The following is a 27,292-nucleotide window of genomic DNA, read 5'->3' on the forward strand; positions in this document are numbered from 1 at the left end:
GAGACCATTTTAAAGGTCTTACTTCCCACCATCCTCCCTCCTGGGATTAGTCCCACCAGCTGAACAAGAGCACTTGTCTGAGCAAGGACTATTTACACAAACGTCATCCTAGTCCCCCCCACACACACACTTCCCAGGTGTTTGTTCATTTGCTTTGCTGTATGTAATACTATCTTTTACAATATGGGTTATTTCTTGTAAAACACCCCCTGTGTAACTGGATGGGTTAACACTGTGGTTTCCATCAGTTTCTCTGCCGCTGAGCAGAAACACTGTGGGGGTTCTGACTAGCAGTTTACAGGCCATTCGTTTCAGTAATGGTGTTCGTCTCTAAGCTTAAAGACGCTGATGAAAGAGTCAAGACTGTTCACCTATTGTAACCCTCTTCAGCTGAATGCATTATCAGATTTAGACAAAATATTCTCAATGTCTTCACGTCCCTATGGAAAAAGAGAGCTTCCTGAAACATCTGAGTAGTTTTTTCAGGGAAGTCTTTGCCTTCTCTCTGTCACTGAATACTAACAGCTACGCTCAGCATCCCTACAATGCTCACCAACAGCAGATGCCCAAGAAAACTCAAACTACTGTGTCAAAGATTGCAACATCTTATACAAACCAATTTACCATATGTAAATGGTTTACTATCATATTCTGATTTCTTCATTCTTAACAGCGTAGTACAGAACAATTTCCACTAAACAGCCACAAACTTCAGAGTGTTTTTAAATACTATATTACAAGCAGCATCATGTTTTCACAGTTATTTCCATGAATCTTATCAGCTCACCCATCAGAAAGCTGAAAGACATATCTGCTAAGTGAGTCACAATTACCTGGAACCACCGGTCCCATTCACATCTCATTTGTATGAGAAAGTACTGAAGGAGTTGGTTTTTTTTTTTTACAGAATGGGATATTTAATGTGAAGTGAGTCATACAGATGACACTGTATGTAATATACCTTAAATATGTAGATTATGTCTGAAGAAAAAAAAAAGGAAAGAAAAATGAGAAACAAGCCTAAAATTCTATTCTGCTTCCCAAATTTTGTGGCTTTGGTTCAATACTAACGGATATCATGAGACAAAGTCTTAGTCCTGCAATTTTGTTTTTAAATAATTGTTTACCTGGAAGCAAAAGAGTAGTCCCACTACAGTGTCTGAGGAACTTCTCTTCACATAACTGGGTCCCCAACATGAAGACTATGTTAACAGAAGAGTAAGTTCTGTTCTTGGAATTTAAATAATAAGCTATTACAAATCTCCTGCCATCTCCTCATCTAAAGTGACATAGTTTTGAAATTTGAGCAATCTCCACCTTTTACTTTGACAGAAGAGTTCATAATTTGGAATCTGGATATATACTAGATTTTATCCTTCATATAACCTGCAGCCAATGGACAAATGAATAAATCTGAAGAATCATTATGGGAAAGCCTCGCTAAACTTGCTACTCTAACCTTTTAATGTTTTCCTTTGTGATGCCATCAGGCTAAACTCCGCACTGCGCCCCAGCCCAATTCTCCCAAGATGACACCAGTCACACCGAAGACACGTTGGTTCTGGCCATTTAACCTACCATCTGTCCCCTACAGAGTTCAGCAAATGGTCTCCCTGCTTCCCTTGCTGTTCAGCACACAATCCAAATGACCACTACCTACAGATCTTCAAAGTAAAAATACAAATAATCGCATCTGAAGATACTCCCATGCTGCAGAAATTACTCGTGTTAGACTGCAAGCCTGATGCTTCAGCAAAGAAGGCTCCAGGGAGAACACTGCTATAGCCTCTTGCTGTACAGGCACAGGGACAACCACAATGGCTGCATTTTCTTCCTTACCTCAACCCACGTTACTAGGTTTTACTAGGTTTACTAGGTGTTTCACACAGGTGTCAAGTAGGCTCCCTAGGACAGTCTGCAAAGACACTGCCAAACCACAGCCTGCAAATGCTTCCAAATACACGTCCCGAGAGGCATTAAAAAACCCCAAAACTTGCTTATCTGATGGTTATGCCCGCTTTTTAGTTTTTTGTTTCCTTTGGGATGGACTAACACTTCTGCCAATCAAACACTGCTCAAATGACACACCAGTTTATGGAAATTGCTGCTCCCCAGAATTACATTGTTGAAACATGGGGAAAGGGGACATATCTGTGCTCAAACAGGTGTACTGAAAAAGGTGGTGTAAGTCCTTTATCTCTTACACATTCATTCAAAAGGACAAGTTTCTGGTTATTTTAAATTCACAACTGCAAAATGGTGTTGTATGACCTAACCACAAAACTGTATGGTGAACATCACACACTTACCCAAACACATTACATACGGGACTGCTTTAATGTAACATTATTTGAAAACATACGGCCTAAAAAATAACCTACAGTATGTTGCATATAGTTGTACAGACTTCTTGCTAAAGAACTTATTTTATCAAAATAAAGATCCCAAAATATTCATCGTGTGATTTTCTTACAAGTAATAAAATCTTTTACTTGGCATGTCAAAAGTTTTCTCTGCGAGGCACAAAAATAAATGCAGACATTAGGATTTTGTATGAGTGAAGAAAATGTTTTCCACAACATAATTATATCTAGAGCTTCTTCCAGGCTACTCGAAATCATTTTGTGCAAGCGTTTTGGTAACTGAATCAAATATGTGAAAGCAAACAGCACAGTGAAGCAAATTAGAAATAAAAATGAGAGTATTTAAAACTAGTGGACCAATTTTCAACATACGGAAGGACTGAAAATTCTCCCATTAAATTAGTTAGTAAACTCAAAATCAGTAGCACAGGCTAACATACACAAAAGATTATATGAGTTAACCATTAAAAAATGTACCATGCAAATTAGATATGGGGAAAATAGTAATGGTAAAATGCCATGTACTGATGTTGCACAAAAATGCTTTTTTTGCAAGAATAAGCCTTAGGTCCGGTTTTGTTTACATTTTCAATAGATGTATGTAACACATTAATGAAAGTTACCAATTACATTGAACCAGGTAGAACTGCACATAAAAGGGAAAAAATAAAAATAATTTAGTGCCCACAGAGATCAGAAGTTCAAAGCTTACAAAACCCAGGATAATAATGAAACAGGAATTAAGTATCTAACTGCAAAATAATCATAACATACTGAAAGCGAAGAAGAAACTTCAGAAGCAGCAACGCTCAAAGTTATTTAAAACAGTTGTCAGAAATAAAGAAATACGATTTGGGTTTCTGAGACACTAACCAGAAGACCAGAAGTTCGGTCTTCCTACACAAAAGCATGATGTTACAGAGGAAAATACCAAACAAACAAAACCCACACTTAACAGGTGACCTTCAGACTAAGTCCAACAAATCATGCATGTGGAATGGTGTTGTGGGCACCAAGATATGGAGAACTGAGCTAAAAAGCTGAAAACAAGAAAAAGTTGTGTAAAAAGAGCAGACTAAAAAACAGCTTGAAGAAAGTGTAAAGGAATGGAAATATACAGCTAGAACCAGTGCGCGCATGCAGGTTCCAAGTTACAAAGACGAGGAATATGTAAAATGGCACAAAACATGGCTTGGAATACTGGCATGAAGTTACAAAAAAGAACTGCTAACCATCATGTAAATCCTCCTGTCAGTGAGACGCAATCATTGAAATAATCTTCTAAAGGAAGCCTAATTGTTTAGAACATATATGAAACCTCACTGGCCAAGACAATATTAAAACGCACAATTCTACAACCCTGCTTTAGCAAGCAGATGGACTAGATAACCGAAATAATTTTTCATCCCTAACTCCTATGATGATGTTCAGAAGATCTGACAGGCTCATGCACAATACCCTGCAGTCCTACAAGTATGTGAGCAAGTACAGTAAAAGACATTGACATCAATTATGAAGACCAGCACAAAAATATATATACTCCACAACCTCTTTGTAAGGCTACATTTGTTTTGTTTTTTAAAGGCACCTCATCCTCTAGCTATTGCCAGCTTTAAAAAAAAAAGAAAAAAAAAATCACTTTTCAGTTAGAGCAAGAGCTCAATAGTGAGAAGGAAACATCTTTCAATTCACATTTGAACAGCCACTTCTTACATTCCAATTGTAATCAGAATGACAGTCTTTAAAAACAAGCATGCCAGCCTATTAGTTCTATGTACAGCAATTTAAACAACTGTGACTACATATTGTATTGTGTAAGCAAAAGCACAACATTCATTTCATACTCACACCATTATCCTTTGTATACACAAACTCAAGAGAACTCTTAATACTAAAACATTAAAATGCACCCATGGAGTCTTCCCTTACTAGACACATTTAATACATGTTTACAATATATATACACATATATAATATACATAACTTCTAGAATTTTTCAAATAAATCTTTGTCATTTCCTCTTCAAAAAGAAATAAAATAATGACACTGAAAGACCATGAGTCAAGTACACAGAACTCACAAAGTTGAATGCTCAGTTTTGCAGCCAAGTTTCCCCCTTTCCATCATAACCAAAACACTTTATAAAAACTAAATAATCTGAATTACTATTGTAGTCATCTGTTTCACGGTAAAAGTTCTAATCTTATCTATGGAAATATATTGCATATCAATATCATGAAGTGACATATCTGAATATTCTGAGCAATAAAAGGTATTCCAGGATATTTTAGCTGTAAATATAATGTGTTGCAGGCTCAAACAGCACAGGTCAGCCTTTTATTCTAAATAATATAGTTGATGTAAAGTCTGAGATCAGCTTCAAATGTGGTCCCATCCCCAAATGCCACTCTAAAACCAACACAGTCAAACCCTATGTTGATATCGTTCCACGATTCCTTTTTAAAAAGTGTCAGTTTAAAGGTAAAGATTTATTTATCAGTTTCCAGTCTTAACCTCAGGCTGGTATGTGGAAGAGTTGCGCTGGGTTCTTTCCTACTTGCATGAGCACCAGAAATCATCTCCAGCAGAAATTCTGCCTTCCATTCCCATTAGAGGAAAACACCAACTTCGGGCTTATGAGCAGTAATAACTCTGATGATGACATATAATAGAAAAGAATCCACTCACCTTCCTTTAAGAAGGGGTAAAAAGACTAAAAGATAGGATTAAGAGTTACTTGTCATTCAAATCAACAGAGAAGTTCTGAATAGATAAACAAAGCACATCTGTTGAGTAATTACAAGAAGCACTCGTTCTTCGGGTAACCTAAGCAATGGCACGATACGCCCAGTGAAGCGGATAAGTTTAAAAGTTCCACAAATGGTGAAGTTGGGAAATACCTCTAGAAGTAGCAGAATCTCTGAAACTGATGGAACTTTGTATAGTTCCCACCTATTGCACTAGTAGGACTCATACAAAGCATCAGGTATAGGTTTAATCTTCAAAATAAGTATTTCACTGTTATCCTTAATGCCCAGAATGATACCCTTTTTAGCAGGAACAGAAAGAGGAGATGAATGTTTGATAGTTAAATTGTAGGACAGCTTCTTTGGAAAGCTTTGTGATAATTTCTTGTGCCAGATCTCCAAGAATAAACAGCATTATAGATCTGAATAAGTTAATCTGTTACTACAGTATATACAGACTGCTTCAGCCTGTTGTTAATTGGGACTAGACTAAAGGCTCAGCTTCTAGCCACACGCTAATACAGTATTTAAAAAATTATATAAATCTTTTTTGCAAACTAAATATTTACTGTATAACACAGAAGATGTAACGAAAAATTTTACTGCGTTTTAATTTATGTTAGTAATTTGCTTTCCTTTAACTGCATTTATCTTAGGCTAGCAGCCAGGTGGCTGAGATTAACTATCTGCTACTGCTCTCTGAACAAGCTCTACTTTATTAATACCAAAGGGATGACTAAGTGCCTCTCACATGACACAGTAATGAGCATGCGAACTGACACTTTCTTCCAGGTGATTTATAAGTACATTACAATTCCTCAAAGAGAAGCATCCTAGGAAGTTTCCCTCTTTTCCTACTCCCTGATGCAATTAGACCCCTTCTTTCCAGTACTCCATTTTACTAATAGAGACTACATAGACCTAGTTTCACCCAAGGCCTGCCTGGACGAAAATTCACACCCTCTGAAATAAAAGCATTTCTTTTGTTTTTTAGCTATTTGAAACTGAGAGTTTCCAAGCTCTCAGCACCAGCTGAGCTCACAGAAACCAGAACAAACGTCAATTTAGAAAACAGCACCCTGCAAAACTAAACACTTACAAACATTCTCTGAATTACAGGGCAGGATAAGACGACTCATGCCCTCCTCTTCTCTTTTGTGCAGCTGGTTGAATATATACAGAGCTAGAGTTGAAAGGGAAGCACTCTGTCATACAAACACTTTAGCCAGGGCATCTGCTCCTGCACTGGCAATATAACATTTGGAGGGGTGGAATGCCACATCATGAATGGACTCATCAAATTTTTTGCGATGAGCAGTAAATTCCTGGATGCAGGTCTTGCTTTCAAGATTCCACAAGCGAATCGAACAGTCATGACCTAAAGAAAGGGGAAACAGTTTTCTTTATAATTCTCATGTTTGCCACCATTATGAGAAAAAGAAAACGAAATCTGAATGTACTTACTGCCAGACATCAAATACAAGCCATTAGGATCAACAGCTAAACTTGTAACTGCATCTAAGTGAGCTACCATGGAGTGAATCAGTTTTCCTTTGAAAGAAAAGATTTATTTAGGTTATTTTCTGCAATTCACTTTGTTTTCTATATTCACTGCTTAAACCCTACCACAGCTTATACTATAAATACAAGATCTCGTCCCATGACTGAATCATTAAAATTACGCAAGAAGTCATTCTTTTACCGTTTACAGTCTCAGGAGAGCCACAGTACCAATATCACCAACTTTGTTAGACCTTTGTTTTATGTGTGCAAAACCACCGTGAAGCTGCAATCACCATGCATTTTAAATATCTGCCCCTTAAGTGAATTAAGCAAGTTCAGGAATAAGATCTTGACTGGGAAGGAGGACAGGGGCTGAGTATACTAAAAAGCAATTAATATAAATTACATAAGAATATGGGATACATTTAGTCAACTCAGAGAATTAATGTTCTATTTCAGCTTATTATAATTACAATAATGATTTCATGTTTAAAAAAAATCATGAGTCAAATGTGGGTTTTTTTCTTGCAGAAGAGAATAAAACAAAAAAAAAATTAGCAGCTGTTTCCTCTACTGTTTATTACAGAACTACATCATCAAACAAATCAGCTATTTTCAGCTTTTTCCTCAGCTTCCATTGGGTCCTTTCACCTCTTCTTATTTAACATACATCTGGGGAATAACAAACTTAAAATTAACGAGAATATTGAGAGATCTCAATTTAACTTTTAAAACAGTGTGACCTGGAAGCAGACAAGTCACAAACTGAAGATTATCAAGATTCACAGTCAGAATACCAGATTAATACTACCATTCCTATCAAAAAGTCCTTTAAAACCAAAGAGATTTATAATTACACATCTCAGTGCCACTCTCACTACAAATTAGAAAAAGTATTATAAGCTGTCCAGCTGTTTCTGCAGAAGCAAGAGATTTGGAGAAATACAGTGGATCAAATTGAGAACGATGCCTACAAGGGAACTTCTACCTCCAAGCCATCAGGCAGAGGTCTTGGAGGCACTAAAGGAGTGCCAGAGCTTCCTGCCCTCAGATCAAAATAATGCGACAACACAATAGAAGAAACATGAACATACGCACGTGAACATTTTTTAAAAAGCTTCCTTTGATGTTAAATATTTATAACCCCCATACATAAGGCATTTTAAAAGAACGGACAGAGAATGATGCAGAGGTTCCTTATCACTGTGCCATTAAAGTTTTAACCGGGCTGGCAATCTTTGGGCTCTACTGGTGAGAGATTTCTGTTTCAGAGGATATACAATTCTTAACATCCCTCAGCATTTATGTGAATGGTATTAATCATAATGAAATTCTGTTTATGTTTTATGTTATACAACCACTATGACTAGGACCTGCTGAAAAGATGCATACCTGTATTGTTGTCGTAGAATTTGATGTGTCTGTCTTCATGAGCAGTGATACTAATTGGAAGAGTTGGATGGCTGATGACTCTGTTTATCTGACAGGAGGAACTGACTGCTGAGAAAAAACCCACACATATCAATACATGTAAATTGCTAAGTTCTTTGAAAGATTGCTACTAAGAAATAGACATGTAATCAATCTCATCTGCAAAATAATTCTTACCTTTCTATAATGGAAACTCTCAACTAGCACCTTATGTAATGTGGTTTACTCTAAAATACTTTCCAAATTACACACACACAGAGGCATACATAAACTACATGTATGTAAATACTACATGTAAGTACAAACAAATAAAGTCCAACTTTTGGCCACAGTTTTAGATGGGCACATCAGGCAAGAATGTGAAGCCAAAAACTGAGTGAAAATATCTTTTTTGCACTTCCCCACCTCCACATTCCTCCTCTGGTCAAGCCAAACTTTCTTCATAACATACAGACAGTACAGGAAAATTAACATTGCAGGCAGTATGTTTCCAAGCAAACAGGATCCTGTGCCCTCAACCTTACAGAGCAAAACCCACCTACTATTATCTGATATACATAGATTAAAATTCTTATTGAAGAAAAGGATGCTAGACTATTCATAGGAGACCTATTTTCCTAGCCCTCAAGAATCTTGAAATATCGTATTTATACACACACACAAAAATGTGTATAGGATTTTTTTTGATTAGAAATCTAAGCATTGCTTTGATGCACAGACTAGTGCAAGAATGGTCTTAAGAGGCATAGATTACCACAAAAACACAAATAGCCACTCCACAGAACATCAAAATACAGTTATCTTCTTTCATGTGGGAGTTGACTGTTTTCAGTTAAACTGCTGCCAAAGAACACACACATCATCTAATCAAAATTATTACTAAAATAAACAAAATAGAATACTACTATAGGATCACTTGCTACCAAGGTAGTAAAGACTTCAATTTACATCTTTCTATAAAAATCTGAACCTTCAAGTAGTGTCAGCATCCACAGCAAACTTAAAAATTATGAAAGTGTAAATTAAGGAAAAAACGCATCCATACTAATAAACCCCCCCTAAAAGTACTAAAAGCACATGAGACTGCATCCCTGCCAGCTATCCTCACAGTTTTAAAACGCCAAGCAGAGTGAGGCTTATACTGAACAGCGGAGTCCCTAAGTGGTGGTAGGGCATTTCAGGTGACTCATTTTCTTCTTGCCTAGTTCTTGTAGAAATAATTGTGTTGTTTTTTGGTTTTTTTTTTAAATATAGGTAAGCTTTAAGTACTGCTACATAACCAAAGATACTAAACAGGGACTGCTGGTTGCCATACCGCAGTCTCATTTTCTTAAAGGAATATTACTGAATTACAGTAAGGAGGAGGAGGTGAAAAAAATAGAAGGAAAAAAAAAAAAGAAGAAAGGTAACATCCACTGAATCAGGTAACTGATTTAGGACTATTTTTTCAGATAGAAACAAAGATGTGGGTTAAAAAAAGAAATCCTGCACAGCAAAGAATAATATAAAGAGAGATGGCACTTTCCATTCCCTCTTATAAAATTACAGTCATTCAACTATTTTAAAACAGCAAAGCCAACAAGAAGGGCTTATTCCTTTTTAAAAATATAATTAAACAGTAGAATTCACTGACGTAAAACTTTTTGGGGAAAAAATTATCAAATTTTTAAAAAAGACTGAACGTTTATATTGTTATCAGGTTACCATTTTGGTCTGAACATGAAACCTCATGCTTCAGCTCATTCTGGTCTCTTTCCTAACGCTGGGGTAAAATAATTTACTGATAGCAGGCTCCTTACAGTTTCCTCTAAAACTTCTGATATTGGCCACTGCCATGACCCAAGGCATTATATAGGACCTTGTGAATACTCTGCCACTGGAGCTTTGCTTTTCTCCTACAGTGAAAACTTCAACTAAAGCCCAACTGCAAATGAGCCAAAAGTGCATATAAAACTTAGAAAAGGGACACCTCTGAGGAAAAATGAAAAAAGAATACACTACACAAACTCCCAAATTTTTAATAAATTCAACTTTAGATTTTCCTGATATTACCATTATCTTGCAATTTTGGATGGAAGAAAGAATGGAAATCTTGAAGCTGCAAAGATCACTGGACTCTATTAAAGAAACCTGTGCTTCTCCTTGCGCTACTGTTCCTTGAAGAGGAATTCAGATAGTGTGGGCTTGTTTCTTCTACCTTCTTTCAAAAGTATGTGCACTCTTCTGCTACTGAAATACCCACGAGGTCTGTTGTAGTAGTGATAATTCACTGTTACATCTCAAAACACAGCTTGTAACATAATTCATGTTATAATTTATCATGACACTGCTTAATTGTTTGGAAACACTGAAAAGACTATCAACAGTATTGATCTTAAACGAGCAATTTTTTTTGTTTTGTTTTTTGATACATACAGGTATCTGCACTGGACTCCAGGGTAAGAATTCGTTGCCGGGTCTCCATGTTAAAAATGCTAGTGTGTCCACTGCTAAATGATGCTACCATGAGGCTTGGGTCACTGCTCACAAGATCTACTGATGAAGGGATTCCCATTTCTAGAAAACAATGTAAAGAACATTTTCGTAAGGTTTAGTTGATGTAAAGAAAACCAAAAAACCAACTAAAAATCCCAAACAGTAAGTACTTTAGTATCAAAAGGGTCATGATTATGAAAAGAAATGTTACATTTTAAAATCTACATTATACCACTCCAAATAGATTGCCCTGCATGATCACTATTTTAATCCTATTTATCTGATATGCCTATCAACAACGTTCTTTACTAAGATGCTGTATCCAGAACAGCAGCTAGACAGAGATTTACCTGGAATTAAGAAACTAAGAACGCCCTGCCCCCTTTTCCTTCCTTTAACTGTAAGAGCAATTCTCAACCAAACCTCCATTGCATCAAGTAAAAGGACATGCAATTGAAGTTGTAAAATCATTTACATGACAGATGATTAACGTTATTATTAACCTGGGCAAATTCAGAGCTTAAAAAACCCCCAGAGCTTTCCAGGTGCAAATTTTATATGCTGACAGCATGGAAAGTTACATAAATACATTATAAATTCATATTACAAAGCGTCTTCCATCCTGCCTATTACAGTATACATCCGATCTCCTTACACTGTAGCTATCTGAACACTGCAGGACAGAAGGCCAAATCAGCAGAGCTTGGGTACAGAAAATAGCCCTTAGAATTTTTCTCCTTGAATGCCCTGTTCACCACCCGCTATGTGAAAGAACAACACCGGTTGCAACAGATGCTAGGAGGAGGAGGAGGAGGTAGAGAGTGAGACACTGAATGTTAAGCGACCTAATGTCCATGGATCCAAATAATGCAGAAATATCATCACCTCTCTCTAAACTTAAGATTCACGGGAGAAACATCTTTCTTGGACACACCACCTCAGGAATGCTGGTACTTATCTACAGATACTCAAAAAAAGCCAAAACGGATTGTGAGAAGAAAACATGTATTGTTTCTGAAGTGACCCTTTCTACCACTGCCATGCCTGCTTATCTGCAGCTTCCTGGTAAGCCTACAATAGTTAACCTAAAGGACTTAAATGATGACTGCTAGATATTTTAGAGAGTTTGTTCAAGGTTCTCAATAAGTCATAAGAAAACTCAGTTTCAAAGGAGGATCTTTGAATTTCACAACCGAGTTTCAGTTTGAAACATAAAACCCCAAAGATTAGGTCTGTGAGGCAAGACTACTCCCTCTTTCCCCTTAATTTAATAATTAAAAACAAAACAACAAAAAAACCCAACCCAAACTAAAAAAACACTACCAGGAAGTTTTCAAAGCAGACAGGTAGGCAAGTTGGCAGCAAACCAGTTACATTTTTCACAGAACCCTGCAGACCTTTGGAAACACAGTTCTGCCAGAACTAAAATACATGAAACATTTCTATTTTGCTCAGCCTATTTTAACTAACAAGTAATGGCAGATCTGACCAGCTTCACACCATAATTCGATAAGTCTGTTCAGTTATGCCAGAGTTTATTTTGCCTCAAAGTTGTTCTGAAGAGCCAAGGAACTGTCGCGGTTCATGGGTTGCTTTTAGGACAATCAGCTCTAAGAGAGTTTGGCAATGTCAACGGGCTCATTCTAGAGCACTTACTCAAACAGCAACTTCAAGAAATTAGGCTCTAAGCAATAGGACTTTGATTTGTGCATGGCATTTCAGTAACCAAATCCAAAGGACTAAATTTTTTCAACTAGCAGTGTTTAGGATGACTAGGTTATTGCTATTTAGTTAATGTGCCAACTCAGAAATTCAACTGAAATCTCTGTGTTAGAGACATAAGGAACATAATCTGAGAAGGTATGACGACACTGGCCTGAGCCGAAGCACTGGCTACTCGAAACCTCTGTTGGGGGAAGAAACGACAAACAAAAAGCAAGGGCCTAATGGAAACTCAGCTTGAATCTGAACTATGGAGTTGATACATTATACTCCACAGTTCTAGTAACATCAGCAGGTCATCTGCAGCAGTTGGCTTTTAGATGTATGTGACTGTCCCACTGCATGTAGGTATCTATTCAGCTGGTGTCAAAGGAGAAGGGACCCAAAATTTACTCTTCCCAAAAACATTCATCAAGATAAAATCCAGCAAAACAAACAAGAAGGATTTCTATTCAGTAGCCAAAATTATGGCCATCTGAACAGCGATGCTCATGAACCTTAAGGTAGGGCAATTTTCTGTACCTTGATTATCATTAAATATATTGAGAGCTGGAGCAATTTCCATAGCTTTCCATAGACGTATAGTGCCGTCTGCTGAACAGGACAGCAAACGCTGGTGTGCTCCACTGTAAACCAGACCCCACACCGCATCTGTATGGCCTACAAAAGCACCTCTTAGAACAGAAGGATCTGTGAACAAAACACAACAAACCACATTTCAAAAAATTTGAATTAAGTCAATAGTTGTATCTTGGTCTGTGTTTATGGACCAACCTTAAGAAGCAAGTCCTTAAAAAAACCAAACAATCAGGTCATATCAATATAGAAGTCTCAATTATTCTTGCATGAAGATACTTGAATTTCATCAGCATACGTGGCATTCAGTTACCCAGTTTACAACTAATGGAACAAAACAAAGTTTCAGCAGAACGGACAGTATCAAAGTCAGCAAAACATGCTTTGATTTTAAAATTCACGCTCAAACAGCCATTAATGGCACATCAGTCCCTTTTTTCCAAAAGCCAGCTTTGAGGCCAACTGCATCTGAAGCTACAAGAAGTGAAAAATGTTTTAAAACACATACACAAGGCTGACATCCATTCAGATCTGGTAAATCTTACCAAACTGGGCCTTTTTAGCTGTTTGGAGACAATATTAACAGCTTTGGTCTGAGACTATACAAAGAGATTCGTTGAAGAACTTTAAAATACACATTTGCTGTACTTGCCAAGTATCAGGTTTAGTCCTGCACTTTTTCAACCTAGCTGTTTCTCAAAATTGTGATGAGATCAAGGCCTTTTCTAAGAAAATGACAAATGTTATCTTCTCATCAACCAGCATCAGTATTAAAACAAAAATTTACTTAAAGTAATTGAAGCCAACATTCAATTTTCTCTTTTAAATTTTCAAAGAAGCATTACCTACCAATTATACTATTTTAGCCACATAACATTAATGTCACTAAATGTATCATTTCACTGGTGTGTGTGACAGCAACGTACCGTAAGAGTCATAGGGGTCAATGTTCGGGTTGGTTGTATTCCAGCCATGGATGAGGCCATCCGTTCCCCCACTGTAACACTGTTCACCATTACTGCTCATCACCACACAGAGCACTGGTCCACTGGAAGACAAACCCCCAGAGAAACGTTGACTATTAACATTTCCGTTATGCGAAAAACAGTGTCAATGGAATCTTCAAATTTCCCTGTTAGATACAATTCACTTCCCGCACAGACCGCAACAAAAATTCTGCATAGTCAGATCATATGCTACAACATTTCTCACAAAAACCCCTCCGCAATATTTGGTAATGTAACTACAACCAGGACAATTTAATCATTATGCACATGAAATATGAAAAGTGTCACACTTTTAAACTATTGGCTTTGTTATTTTGCATAAACAGCTTTTTTCCCTTTTTTAAAGGTCTAAGGCTCTTTCATGAAACTGATTCAGTAGGTTTTAATTCACTGCGAACAGCTTCACTCTACAGATGCACTTATCTGACAAAAAGGCAAGAGCTGCAATGATGAACAAAACACCTAATTGAATTTGAACTGTATAATTTGTAGATTTTTCTTTTTAAAACTGTGGTGTACCTAGCTCCAGACATAAATAATTATGCAGAAAGGAGATGAACATATGCAGATATTTTAAAGAACATGGGAACTAAAAGCATCACATGAAATCACTAGTTGACAAGGGGGAAATTACTTTTTAAAAAAATTCTGTGAGTGCTTAAAAATCATATATTTCTCAAAATATGACTATGTTTCTCAGGAAATACTCACTTATGTGCTCTGAAGGTATATATTGGCTCTACATCAAGAGAAGCACTCCTAAATGAAGTACAAGAAAATGTTAACATGTATATGATCTTACACAATGCTTTACAAAAATGTGCCAGAATTGCTAAATTTTTTAAATCACTGCTACATCTGTTGAAGTGTTTCTCCCACAACTTCCTCTCCCAACATGATTTTTCATATGTCTAGGAATTCTTTGCATTCTTTCAAAGTATGATAGGATTTGTTTGGTTGGTTTGGTTTTGTTTTTTTGTTTAAAGACCTTCAAGGCAGAGAGTCCACAAACTCTCACACACCAGTCAAATCAGTAGGAAGGTACATCAATGGTGGGGAGTGAGTGGAGGGCCATCAGTATCACACGGAATATACAATTAAGTGTTCCCAATCCCTACCAGAGGAAAGGAGGTTATGACACCTTGGTTTTATACCAATGCTGTAGCACAGTTACAAACCACTTCAAAAACTGCTGCTGTGGACTTTACCAAGTCAGGTGCTTGTTACAGACTGCAGGAAGACCACATGCTTTGCCCAGTCCTCCTAAAAGGTATGATGTCCTCCCTTAATATATTAGCCCTGCTAAGAATTGGCTCTCATTTCTGCAAATCCCCAGCAACACGCAAGAGACAGTGTACAAAGGAACCTAGCAACATCTCTGTCAAAGTTTAAAGCTGTAGACATGTATATGCATATATGTGTATATATACATATGCATATATATAAAAATGCATTTTTATACATTTATATATACATGCAAGCACACTAACAGGTCACATCCAAATATTTTCACTAGTAAATTAATTTGCCGTGTTATCTACAAGGAAAATATAAAAAAGTGAATGGTTTTCATCTTCACAAACAAAACACATTGACAAACAGGCATGGATTTCTTCCAGCACTCTTTAAAAGTCTCCATCCTTCTATAAGAGGTTGTTTTCCTAGTCTTAAATTCAAGGAACAATTTCCATTAACTCCAAGGACCATCCAGTGAAGCAGCATCTACAAGCATTTTTTTTCCTTCGTAAATGAAAGTGGTTTTTGAAACAAAGCAAAAAAAAAAAAAAATCTTACTTTTTTGCTGGGGCTGTTTTTTGTAAATTCCACATTTTTAATGTATGGTCCTCTGAAGCTGTTATTAAGACTGGTTCAACCGGATGAAAAGCGAGACCTCTTATTCCATCAAAGTGACTTCTTAATGTGAATTTGGGGTTCCAAGTCTTTCTCAATGCATCCTTATTGTTTGCTATCTAATAAAAAATAAAAAAAAATGCCAAACTTGTAATTAATCCGGAAGGCACAAGGAAAGGAAGAAATCAGAAATTCAGTTTGGCATTTTCAGAAGTGTCAAATTACCTCACCCGCTTTTCATAAGAACCTGCTTTTAAGCAATAGTCCATTTAACACTGATCAGACAATTCAAAATGAGAACAAACGTAGATATATTCCACAAAGGCAACAAGTAATGTCGCATCCACAGTAATACATTCTGTGCAAATCTGAAATACTCCATGTCTGTTAAGTTACACAATTTAAAAGCTGAAAAGTACCTTTCTGACTGATACTGCTGTGAACTCAGTTTGGTATTTAAAAGTTGATCTATACCTACTGGCTCATGCATTAACACTGGGCCTGACTCAACCAAGCTGTCATCCCTGAATATCCAAAGTACTACTGACATGGCATCTCTGAAGTAAAGATCTAAGAGAAACAGAGAAGTTTCTAGTAGCACAGAAAGGAACACAATCTAACTTACTCACCTAAGGCAACACAAGCTCTGTAATAATACAAGACAAGTAAAGCTTGCCAGAAAAAAAAAAAAGGGGTAAAAAGGACTTGGCTACACACTAAGAATGTAACTGGCAAGCAATAAACTATCATATATACAGACACAATTATTTGGCAATAAATGCATTTTTAGTGGATCCAAAAAGAAAGCCTTTGAAAAAATAACAGTTACTTCAACATTGCTCCTCTGAACAAATGTTGATGTAAAATGTTGAACAGACTTTTATCACTCTGTCGGTCAACACTGCCGTAGTTAAATTTACCTTCCCATAACCACTGCTGATGGTGGTTACGGAAAACCAGGAAAACAAACAATTGTAACTCAAATATTGATGACTTCTTTATGTTGAAAGCTACAAATAATCCCAAATAATTTAGTCTCATTAACTGCAAAGAAGAGACACCTGTTTTGAGCCACTTCAAGAATCCACATTTTATTCTGGAACGGTGTGGGGGGGAAGGTTTAAGAACAAAAGTGCTTTTTCTCAAGTTTTGTTACTTCTGAATTTAGTAATAGAAATATGCTTCAATTAAGAGGTTCTATAGATTTTAAACAATGAGAAAGGAGTCGTAACAAACAGCAGGTTTTGCCTCATCATATTTCTTAGTAATTATGTACTGTCTGCTCAGGGAGACAGCTCAGCTTCTTTGCCAGTTTACTGAGCTGAGTTGGCTCAACAAGGGAACAGACAAATGCTGGAGCTAGTGCAAGGATGGGGCAGGACTGCAAAATTAGCAGCTCTGGCAGATTTTCTGGAGATTGGCCAAGAAAGTCTCAGCAAAAAGGGTACAAGACTTACAGAGTATTCACAGAGATCTGGAGAGGAATTTGGCTGCCTCAACACAGGCATCTAATGCCGATTAGGTGACGGAGGGAACCCTGCCTGCCCTCCAGCTGCCATACCAGCAGCACAGGTCCTGTGTCACATCTGCAAAAGCCACACAGACACCTCAGACGGCCTAACAGTGCATGCCAGTTTAGCAGGATAATATTCTCCATTTGCTTCTCATTCATTCAAAGATGTTCTTCCAAAGGAGTCCAAGATGCTTAGCTTATAAATTGGGAAGTAGATAGAGGGCAGGCCCAGTCAGTAGACCAGCGGCAGAGGTGGAAACAGATCCTAGCCCTGACACACCGCCTGCCCGCCTGCACCACCGTCACACCTCTTCACCCACCAGCCTCACAAGCTGCGAGAGGCTGGGTTACTAACATGGCAGCCAGCCTCCTTTTCCCTCTCCCCACTAAAATACAACAGTGAGGTAATCTGAGACTTGAAAAGCAGTTGGGGGGGTGAGTGGGGGTGGGGAGAAGGATGTTCAACCCCAAAATTAGCACCCGATCTGGATTTGCCAGTAATAGTAATATCTGTGTCTATACAGACAACCTGAAAACTCCAGAAACAGCAATGATACGCAAGTAGGATTATGGACACTTCCCTTGTGCAAAGTTGCAGTAAGTCAAGCAAGAGCCTACTGCAAAGTCGAAAACCTCCAAGTCAGTGCACAATATTAAATGTAACGATTTTGTAGTTCAGATACTCTTATGTACAGTACTCAGTCTGTTACAACTTTATGAAGCTTCTTAATCTACCCAGATTAGGGGGAAAAACCAGAACCAAAGTGAACATTTGTTAAGATAACTGCGTAAAGGAAGCAAAAAGAAAAGATAAACTTAAGAGGGTATTGACTAGCAATCTAGGACATTTCATCTTGTTAGATATTCTAAAAACTTAAAAAAGACAATTTTCCTTTTGTGGGTAATAAATTCATCATGTCCATTACCAAGTGAAAACCATTCTTTAATTTACAGACAGCCAAAGCAACATGTAAAAAACTTAAACCATGAAATGAGGTAGGCTAACGCTACCATGTTTTAGAAGAAAAGAATCTAGTAAAAGTGTCAGCCGGAAAAAAGGGACTGAAAATAGGAAAGTGTCTGCAACTCTTGAGAGCAAATACATTTAAAGACCAATTCACATGAAATCTTTCAACTTCATTCTCCATATGATTCAAAATTGACACTGAAAAAAACATACTAAGTTTCCACTAATCCTACCTGACTGACTATTTGGCAGCTGGAAGATGGTATGAAGTAGTCCAAAATAAAAACAGATTATATTATTTGTAAGCTAAACTTCCAGTGAAATTTGAAATGGAAAAACTAGCCTTTCATTTTGCTTCAATAAAGAGCACAGTGACAAGAGCAAGGAGCTTTGTAAACAATTATTTTTTTTTAAATTGTCAACACTAGAAAAGATAAGAGGTGAGGTAAGCATGACTATGAATTTCTGATCACAGGACTTCATAAAGGCATTTAACAAGTGAACAAACAGAAGTTAATATTTTCAACCACATAGAAAAGGATAGGGGTGGATAAAGAAACGCTAGATTCCATACATGAAAGCTGTTACTTCAGGATATGGAGACATGGGCAAACACTATAGTTTATATGGACACTTGAACAATGAAGTCAAGCAGTGAAAACATGAAGCTCTTGTACAGATGGTTTAGGTTTGTCATGTCCTCTGAATTTAAAAATTCAGCATTGAAGTTTTACGTGTAACTGTAAAAGAAATGAAATTTGTACACCATCTTACCCCTTTTTGGAGACAAAGTTAGGGAAGATTAGCAAAAAAATTAAGAGCTGAACCCAAATTAGGAGATAATGCTAAAATACTGAATTTTAGCAGAGATGTTCTATATCGTTGCAATCCTGATGATTCACAACACATCACATGCTCAGAAACTTGCTATAGTAGTAGAGCACATCTCTGCAGTGTCACTCAAAATGTGTGTAAACTTTTATTAACTATGTAATTTATTGCTTTACAAATACATACAAGGGTAGAACTTCAAAGTAAGGACCTGCAGGTTATTTCTGAAGTCTCAGATTTGATTTGTGATAGTAAAATCCCTGATAGTGATTACTTAAGAGTCAGATTTACCGAGGATATGATTCCTTCCCAACACACGATACTAAAAAAATCACCTCTGAAATCCCTTAGCCTTGACAGAGCTGGACACTGCAATAGCAAGATTAATCTGAAGCTGACAGATTACAAAGGAGCAGATGATTAAAGTAATACCTGAAGTATCTTTCTCCAAGAAATCAGAAATACAGACAAAAATTGCATCTGACTGCAAAGAAGCAATTTTAAGAAAGATTTTTCATAAAAAGTGAAAGAAAAAGAAGCCCACAGGCTACACACATAGCCACAGAAGTGCTGGCCACAAGAGTCTCCTAAGAAGTCCAAAAAATTAAATCCCATTTGAAATGAGGCTATTGCCCACTCCAGGTAAACTAAGACACAGCTCTCCCCCAGCCAAGTCTTTAACATCTCCCAGGAGAGGGATTCCACAGTTTCTCTGGGTAACTTCCTTCAGTATCACCTCCTATGTAACACTTTTTCCCCTAAGGTGCAAGGGGGACCTCCCAAGCCATAATTTGCTACTGTTTCCTCTTGTTTTAACACCTGGCACTATGGAGAAGCTTGGCTCTGTCATCCTTGTAAGCATCCTTCCAATACCCGTAGCCTGTTATTCAAGCACCCCTTAGCCTCCTAACAACTGAACAAGACTAGTTCCCTCAACATCTCCTCATCAGTCACATGCTACTGGACACTCTCCAATTTCTCCACAACCCTCCTGAAGTGGAGGAGCCCAAAACCGCATACAAGTATGGCCTCACCAGCCCTATGTAGAGGGGACATTAACTTCCCTCAATCTGCTGACCATGCTAGTCCTAATTTTGCTCAGCATTACTGGGGTTACAAGTATCCAGCTGTATCACTATCACTAATTACATTTACTTTCAACTTTCAACTATTTGAATGACACCGCAGGCAAATGAGAGGAGAGGGACTTGGAGAGAGCTTCAAGGCTGCTGTGTATGGGAAGAACAGATATGTCAAGTAAAAATTTGTGACATCCTTTGGCAGCATAATTTTAGCAGGAAAATGTTTTCTGCTGAGTCTAAACACATGTAACTTGCACCTGCCTTCAGCAAGTAGACAGTAGGACCTTGAGTTACCATTAATAACCACTTACATCGTAAGTCAGTGAATCTGCCTCATTGGCTACTGTAAGGCCTGCCAGTTCTCCAAGACCCAGCTCATTTTCAAGGGCTTCATCCGTTCCCATAATGAAAGATTTCCCTGAAGAAGGAGGGAATGTTAAAGCTTCCACTGCAAGAAAACAAAAACAAAAAAAATCCTGAAACATGGCTTTATACAAAATTGATTAATAACAGCATGTTTTTTACTTCCAAAATACTAAACATCTCTCAAGTAGCTGAGGGCAAAAAGATACAAAAGGATGCATAAGAAAATAGCCATTCTAAAGACAATCACCGTACTTAACAATAAATGGTATCCTCTGAACATAATACTTACACTTGAGGTGTGCATGACTCAAGACAGCAAGTGTAATTAGTCACAGGTGGAAAGAGTACACTATCATTCACCCGTATATAATGCAAAAGTAACACAGAAAAGCTCAGGCCCTTCCCCAACTCCACTGTAAAATATGCAGATAGGCTCTGGAGAAGTAGCAAAAATATAGACAAGAGTAGCTGGTGGGAGCAGCTGGAGTCTTCCTTCCTGACACTATCCACACACACCCAAAAGCATGTCTACAATGAAGCTGTTTACATGCACTCCAATCTAGCAATACGACTGGAAGCTGAGAATTTATCACTACTCATAAAATCAGTTTAACTACCAAACAGGCTAGTCAGCACTGAATTCCAGGTTTTTACTAGCAGTATCCAAACTTACTAGTTTACAGCTGCTATAGCATGCCCATAGGAGCTCCAGTCACTGCAACATAAACACATCCATAGGCAGATTGACTAGAAATGAGAGGATCAAAGGCTAAGAGGAATACAGTTTACACACACCACATAAGGCTTTGCAGCAAGTGGTATGACTCAAAAGAAGTTTCTTCCTGTACAATAGCTCTCCAAGTCCATACATCACAAAATATCTATACATCTATGCATCACTGAATAGATGAAAATGTGTTATCTTCTGGACACAAGAGACTTCACTCAATTTTATACACCTTTTGTCTCAAATTACAAGGGTTTTTCAATAAATTACAATTTTTTCCCCTTTTAGCTCCATTGTAAATACAAGCCTTGGCAAATACTGTTGCTACCAGGGTGAGAGAAAATGAAACGCCATCTCATTCTCAGCATCTTATTTAGTCTAACAGCACCAACACTAAGTTAAAACCAAGCAAACTATGGTTTACAACGAATAGCCTGATCTGTTCATCAGGCTGCTTCCCTCTTGTCCCAAAGGCATCAGGTTCAGATGCTGTTTAATTCCCCTCCAGTCCATTCAGCATAAAGTAAGCTAATCTTTCCGTGGTCTTTCCCTTCCACACTCATACCTCTATTGAGTGTCCTGTTTGCTTTCCATTAACTTTTTACAACCAAATAAAAGCCCTTCAAGCTCTGCCATTTGATTAGGTCTCTTAGTTATTACCTTTTAATCACAAATGTCTCTTACCTTCTTCACCCTGAAGTCTAAACTACCATTCTCTTTTTCTCTCTTTTGAACTTAGGATGTAATATTCCACTCAACATGCAATACATACAGGACATCAAATTTGAAAAGTTACTAGAATAAAAAAATTGTATGCCAAAAATATCATAGAGTCTCAGATTTATAAAGGAATACACAGCTAATAGTTTGTAATACTGAACTCAAGACTGATAACAATTAGCTGTCCTCTTCTGTTTTTGTGAGAGTTCACCCGAGTCTCTCAATTAAAAAACACATTCTGGAAAGGACATGAAGATAGAGCTCTGCTAATATGGGTCTCAGTACATGTGAGAAAAGTTGGAAAGGAAACACTCAGCAAAAAATTCCTCCACTTCTCAAAGTGTTGCTAAGTTACTCCCTTCTTCATAAAGAGAAATCACTGAACATGTAGGAAATAGAACTACTGAGATCTTTGGTAACTATGCCACACGCCAGGGCTTTTTATGCATCTTAATTACAACTTGGCCGACCTACTTTTTCACACTCACTGGAAGACTGCTAAGTGAAACCTGTGTTTTGATCATTTTTCAAAAGACATATTACCATTTCAATAAAGAGCACATGATATGATCTTCTACAGATTAATATAGCCTCACATATTTATTTCATTATGCTGCATATTACAGCAATTCAAATATTGAATCAAATAGGTAGTTTAGCAGCTTTCAGACATAACACTAACGAAGGCAAGCACATGCCTCATTGCAAAGATACGTGGCTTTCCATACTTGGACTAGATGCTGTAAGAATTTTTTTTAATTTTTGGAACACATTATGGAAATTAATACACTGGCAAGCTGTAAGTTGTTCTGTATGATTCACTACATGCATTTAAAAGCTATGCCTAGCCACCTGCGTTTACCTGCAGAGCCTCTATCTTTGCACTTAAAAAAAAGAACACATACACATGTGTGTATATATGTGTATATATATATACATACATTTAAAATTATGTTCACGGGGAGAAAAACAGATGCTCTTATGTCCTGCGAGTTTATGTTCCACACTTGACTGCCAGGCCTGAGCACAAACAAAAGCAAGTGACTTAAGATCCTCATATTACAAAGCCAACAAGTGCCACATGAGCTTTTTCCATCATGTTCAAAGGTATTCAGCCAAGACTTTACCTAGGTAGGTGCCTTGACCTTACTAATAGTGACCGGAGGGGAGGAATGGGAATGCCATTTATCACACTTAGACAGAACTCATAATGTTGAATCAGTATATGTAAAGCGCTTGGAAAGTCTTAAAGGATAATCTTTAAGCAGAAGTAACTATAAACATGTACCCTATACAAAGGTGTATGCCCATTTTTAATACTTACCTTCATCCGTCCTGTTTATCTCGTGTTCAATGAGCCTTGAGCTACTGGGCCTAGAAGAAGGTGCAACAGATGGCTGTAATGAAGGGAGATCATCAACATCTCTCAAATTTGCAAGCATATCTTGCAGCTTTGACCTGTTGGGCCCTAACCAGAAAAAACAAAAAATTAAATGGTTTATGCATAGTTCATGACAGCACTACTTATATCAGATAGCTACAGCAGCACATGCAACAATGGATCCTACCTTGCATTATAACGTTACCACAGAAAAACTAATGAGCGCCTATTTTCAGCAGTAACTAATCATCCAGCATGAAATGAATTTCTTGAAAAGAAAGTGATAGAAGCAACTGAGAATTGTGAATGCACATTTTTCCCCACATTTATAAACTCATACTGCTACTTGCATGGGATGCTGAAGACTGCCTCCAACTGAGTCACACTGATTATTAGAATATTTACTTTTCCAAAACAGTAGCTGACATTTGTGAATATTTTAAAATTTGTGCATCAGGTATTTTGTGCAGCATATTCTTATGACAACATGATTATTTTAAATTTATTTGTGCAGTAGTGTAGTATCGTGAACTATATAATCCAAAAAGTTATATTAAGGTATAAATGCAACTGGATTCACTGGCCTACTTCCTGAAGCTATATATGGTGAAGACCCATGCCCTTCTTGACACTTACCTGTGCTTTGCTCCATCATTTTCCCACATCCCTGTTTTGACTGTTTTATATAGGATTGAGGCTGAAACATATCTTCGGTAGTTTTTCCTGTTGTAAGTTTAATTAAGAATGGGAAAATGTCTTACCCATAGTCCATTATGGTTTTTTCCTAGACCAGTAAATAATACAGCTATTTTTAAGCAGCTTTAATACAGAAGTGTACTCTAATATATGTATTCTCTCATAAAACCATTCTATGATTCTATTCTCTTATTACTTCACAGGAGTGTGTACTACAGCCTTGCAAAATCATAACTTTACTAATGCAGTTGCAAACTCTACTTTGTCCACCCTAACCATAATGACAGATAATAAATTGTATTTAACTTGTCTGTCACAAAAATATTACTTGATTCAGGAAAACAGTAAGTAGGATTTTGCAAGATTGTTTTACTATAGTATCGGATTTATAAAAACAATATTTTACTTAGTAGCAGTTCAGTGTCTAAGCACCATTTATGATGAAATTAAAGTCATAGAAACAAACTTTGTACAATTTAATGTCAAGATATTTAGTCCCTTCTTTTTCCTCGGGCTTCCTTCCTCACATTCTTCTTCACTACGTGCAATATCATGAATAGCTGAAAACACTCTGTGATTCGTCCTGATTTGTCTGCATTGATGCCCTTCCAACGATGGTTTGTCCATGGAAAGATGCTTAATTTCTGTACTGCAGTAAACCATTTGGTCTCCCAAGATCAAACCAATCAAATCAATCAAAAATTTACTGTAAATGTACTGAGCAGTAGGTATAATCTACTGAGCAGTAATTATCTTCATGAAGGAGCACCGGATGTCCAAGTGCTGCCTTACATCAGGAATTTTTCTCATAAATATCTAAAACACATTCCAATAATAGCTATGTTTATATTAACAATTAAATATTAAGTTTTATTATAAAAAATAAAAAGCATTCAACAGCTGTTCAAGAATATAATTTCAACAGCTTGATTAAATAATTTCTGCTAAGTTAACCTTACAACTATCTACCCTGAACTACATAGCATGTCTGTCTATTTTAAAAATAACAGACAAATTACAAAAATCAATTTCACTGAAGTCATATATTGGTATGCCCTCTCTATCTTAACTATAAAGAAATTTATAATTAATTTTGTGAAACATGAACACTTTAGTTGGCCAGCTCAGCTTCTTGTCAGACTTGCAGTTAATTTACAGTAACTTAAATGATTCCAAAGATGACAAAAATATCACTTGAGAAATTTAAAGTATGGTAATGATTTACTTTTTTTCATAAAAAAAGAAAAAAAAGGAGCTTTAGTTTGTGTATTTGATAGCATAATTTCAGCAACATAACCAACTGCTGAGCAGCAGCTTATCATAGTATCAATACAAAAAGTAACAAAACAAGTCAGCCTCAATGATGCAAGGATCTGACACCTTCTGCACAGTTACGTGTGTCTCTTTGGAAGTAAGAATTTCCTTGGTACTCATAAGCATCTTCCCACAAAGGGAGAAACATCCCTCAAATTTCTTACTGGGCTACATGCAATATTGTTAATTTACATAATTCACACATGAATTCTCAATACGGCTAGATGTTTGAAATATAGCTGCGAATACAGTGTTTCATTTTAAACACTTCATCTGAGTTCAAAAAGTTTTAAGGCTTACTTATCAAAAAACATTGATTTTACAAAACAGATTTGTATTTCAAGAAATGTAACAAAAAATATAATACAGGGCTAGAAACTGTATTTCAGATACTGATCACAGTTTTCGCTTGGGTAACAATACCCAACATTTTTAAAAGCTAGTCCCATAGGTATGAAAGTCAAATAAATCCTGTGATTTACAAATAAACTGATGGTCAGAGTTGCTTCCTATTTCGAGCCCTGCATAACAAATTATGATGACAGCATGACTTTCATGTTGTGAATGTTAAGTATAAACAGGGGTAGAAATTAACCTGTTTTCTCCCTCTGTCATCTAATAGGATACTCAAGACAGTTTCTGTTTTGTTTTTTTTATTTACAAACCAGACTTTAACTCTTCCTGTGAAACTGGCATGTTTCCAGCTAAGAAAGGGTTCTGAAATCTTCTATATTAAAGTGTGAACTATTAAACCAATGCCTTTTACAATTTAAGTTTCTGAACAACAAAAGCATAATCCATGCTCAAAGCAAGAATTTTTAATTAATCCAACACCTGGTTGGAAGAAGTTATATCTAATCCAACTATTTATCAGGTAACTTGATTGACCGTCATTAATTTCAACCCCTGAGAACTGGTGAACAGGAAAGCAGTCAGGAGCAGCAAAGTAAAAGAGTAAGTAATTTTAGGAAAACATTGAAAGAGAGATAGAATTAAGGGTGTGAAAGATGTGGGATTTATGATTTTAAGGTGCAATGTTTTCCACTTACTCTTAACCCCCTTTTTCCCCTTGCGCTCCTTTTTGTATTGTTCCTTGAGTTTGGTTATTACTCCCTGGTCGACATTCCAAGCTTCAGGCATGAGACACTGGTCTTCCTTTTCTAAACAAAGTGAAACAAATGAAACATCCTTTTTCAATAATGTCACCAAGTGATCTCCACTGAAGGAGGTAACAGCTGCTGTCAATGGCATTTGTCTTTTATTTTAAACAGACAGAAATAGCACCAAGCTTGTGAAAGCTGTAAAACTGCTACTCACATTCCACTTCTATTTGCTCAGAATTTTCTTAACAAAAAATTGAGATGAAATGTCACATGCCTAATTTCTACAACCAAGCACATAGCTGTTCATAAATGTAAGCAACATTTACTTTATAATAAATCAGGACATATTTTTCAGCTTTTTGTTTCCTCCAGGGAAAGAATTATATCTAGAAGCAGCAGCTATGTTACTGGTCAACATAACTTTACAACTCAGATGTTGCATCACTGCATTTCAAATTCTCATTTCATTGTCTTCGTGTTATGTTGTCATTTACACAGAGCAGCAGCACATTTAAGTCATTTTGGAACATAGTATACATATCACCAAGGTTTGAATAAAGTCTTAAAGTGCTAAAGCCATGAAATTTCACAAAAAGGGGAAGGCTTGAGTTATTAATCTTTGAAAAAAATACACAAAACATCTCAACATGCCTAATGAAAAAAAATCCCCACTTTTTTTTTTAAACATCTCTCTCAAATTGCTTCCCCTGTGACATGATACAGAGAAGAAGTATTCTTCCAATAGTACGGTATTTGGAGATTTTGAACAAAATGTGTTACGTGAGTTCAAATCTCCTAGTCATTTTTTCCATATATGGAAAGACTGTACTGAGGCAGCTTAGAAAAATAACCTGCAAGAAGAGGGAGCTAATACAGCTTTTCCTCATATATATATATATATTTTCATGACCATTACA

The 27,292-nt window shown here is 36.8% G+C and overlaps 1 protein-coding gene across 4 annotated transcripts in view; it reads right to left on the reverse strand.

The window, feature by feature from the left end:
• Window positions 1-2,320: 2,320 nt before the first annotated feature.
• Window positions 2,321-27,292, reverse strand: part of STRN (striatin, calmodulin binding protein) — a 55,967-nt gene continuing 30,995 nt past the window's right edge. For 3 of the 4 annotated variants that reach the window (XM_009331035.1, XM_009331037.1, XM_009331038.1), the window contains 11 exons: window positions 26,322-26,432; window positions 23,206-23,349; window positions 20,380-20,516; window positions 15,619-15,794; window positions 14,536-14,583; window positions 13,744-13,865; window positions 12,764-12,931; window positions 10,460-10,600; window positions 8,006-8,113; window positions 6,575-6,661; window positions 2,321-6,488 (listed from right to left, as the gene is read on the reverse strand). In XM_009331035.1, the coding sequence (XP_009329310.1) occupies window positions 6,319-6,488; window positions 6,575-6,661; window positions 8,006-8,113; window positions 10,460-10,600; window positions 12,764-12,931; window positions 13,744-13,865; window positions 14,536-14,583; window positions 15,619-15,794; window positions 20,380-20,516; window positions 23,206-23,349; window positions 26,322-26,432 (1,412 nt within the window). In that variant the 3' untranslated portion in view covers window positions 2,321-6,318. The remainder of the gene's footprint in view (window positions 6,489-6,574; window positions 6,662-8,005; window positions 8,114-10,459; window positions 10,601-12,763; window positions 12,932-13,743; window positions 13,866-14,535; window positions 14,584-15,618; window positions 15,795-20,379; window positions 20,517-23,205; window positions 23,350-26,321; window positions 26,433-27,292) is intronic. The other variant, XM_009331036.1, reaches the window with a different exon arrangement.

Source organism: Pygoscelis adeliae, unplaced genomic scaffold (genome assembly GCF_000699105.1).
Source record: "Pygoscelis adeliae isolate BGI_AS28 unplaced genomic scaffold, ASM69910v1 Scaffold218, whole genome shotgun sequence".
Taxonomy (NCBI): Eukaryota; Metazoa; Chordata; class Aves; order Sphenisciformes; family Spheniscidae; genus Pygoscelis; species Pygoscelis adeliae.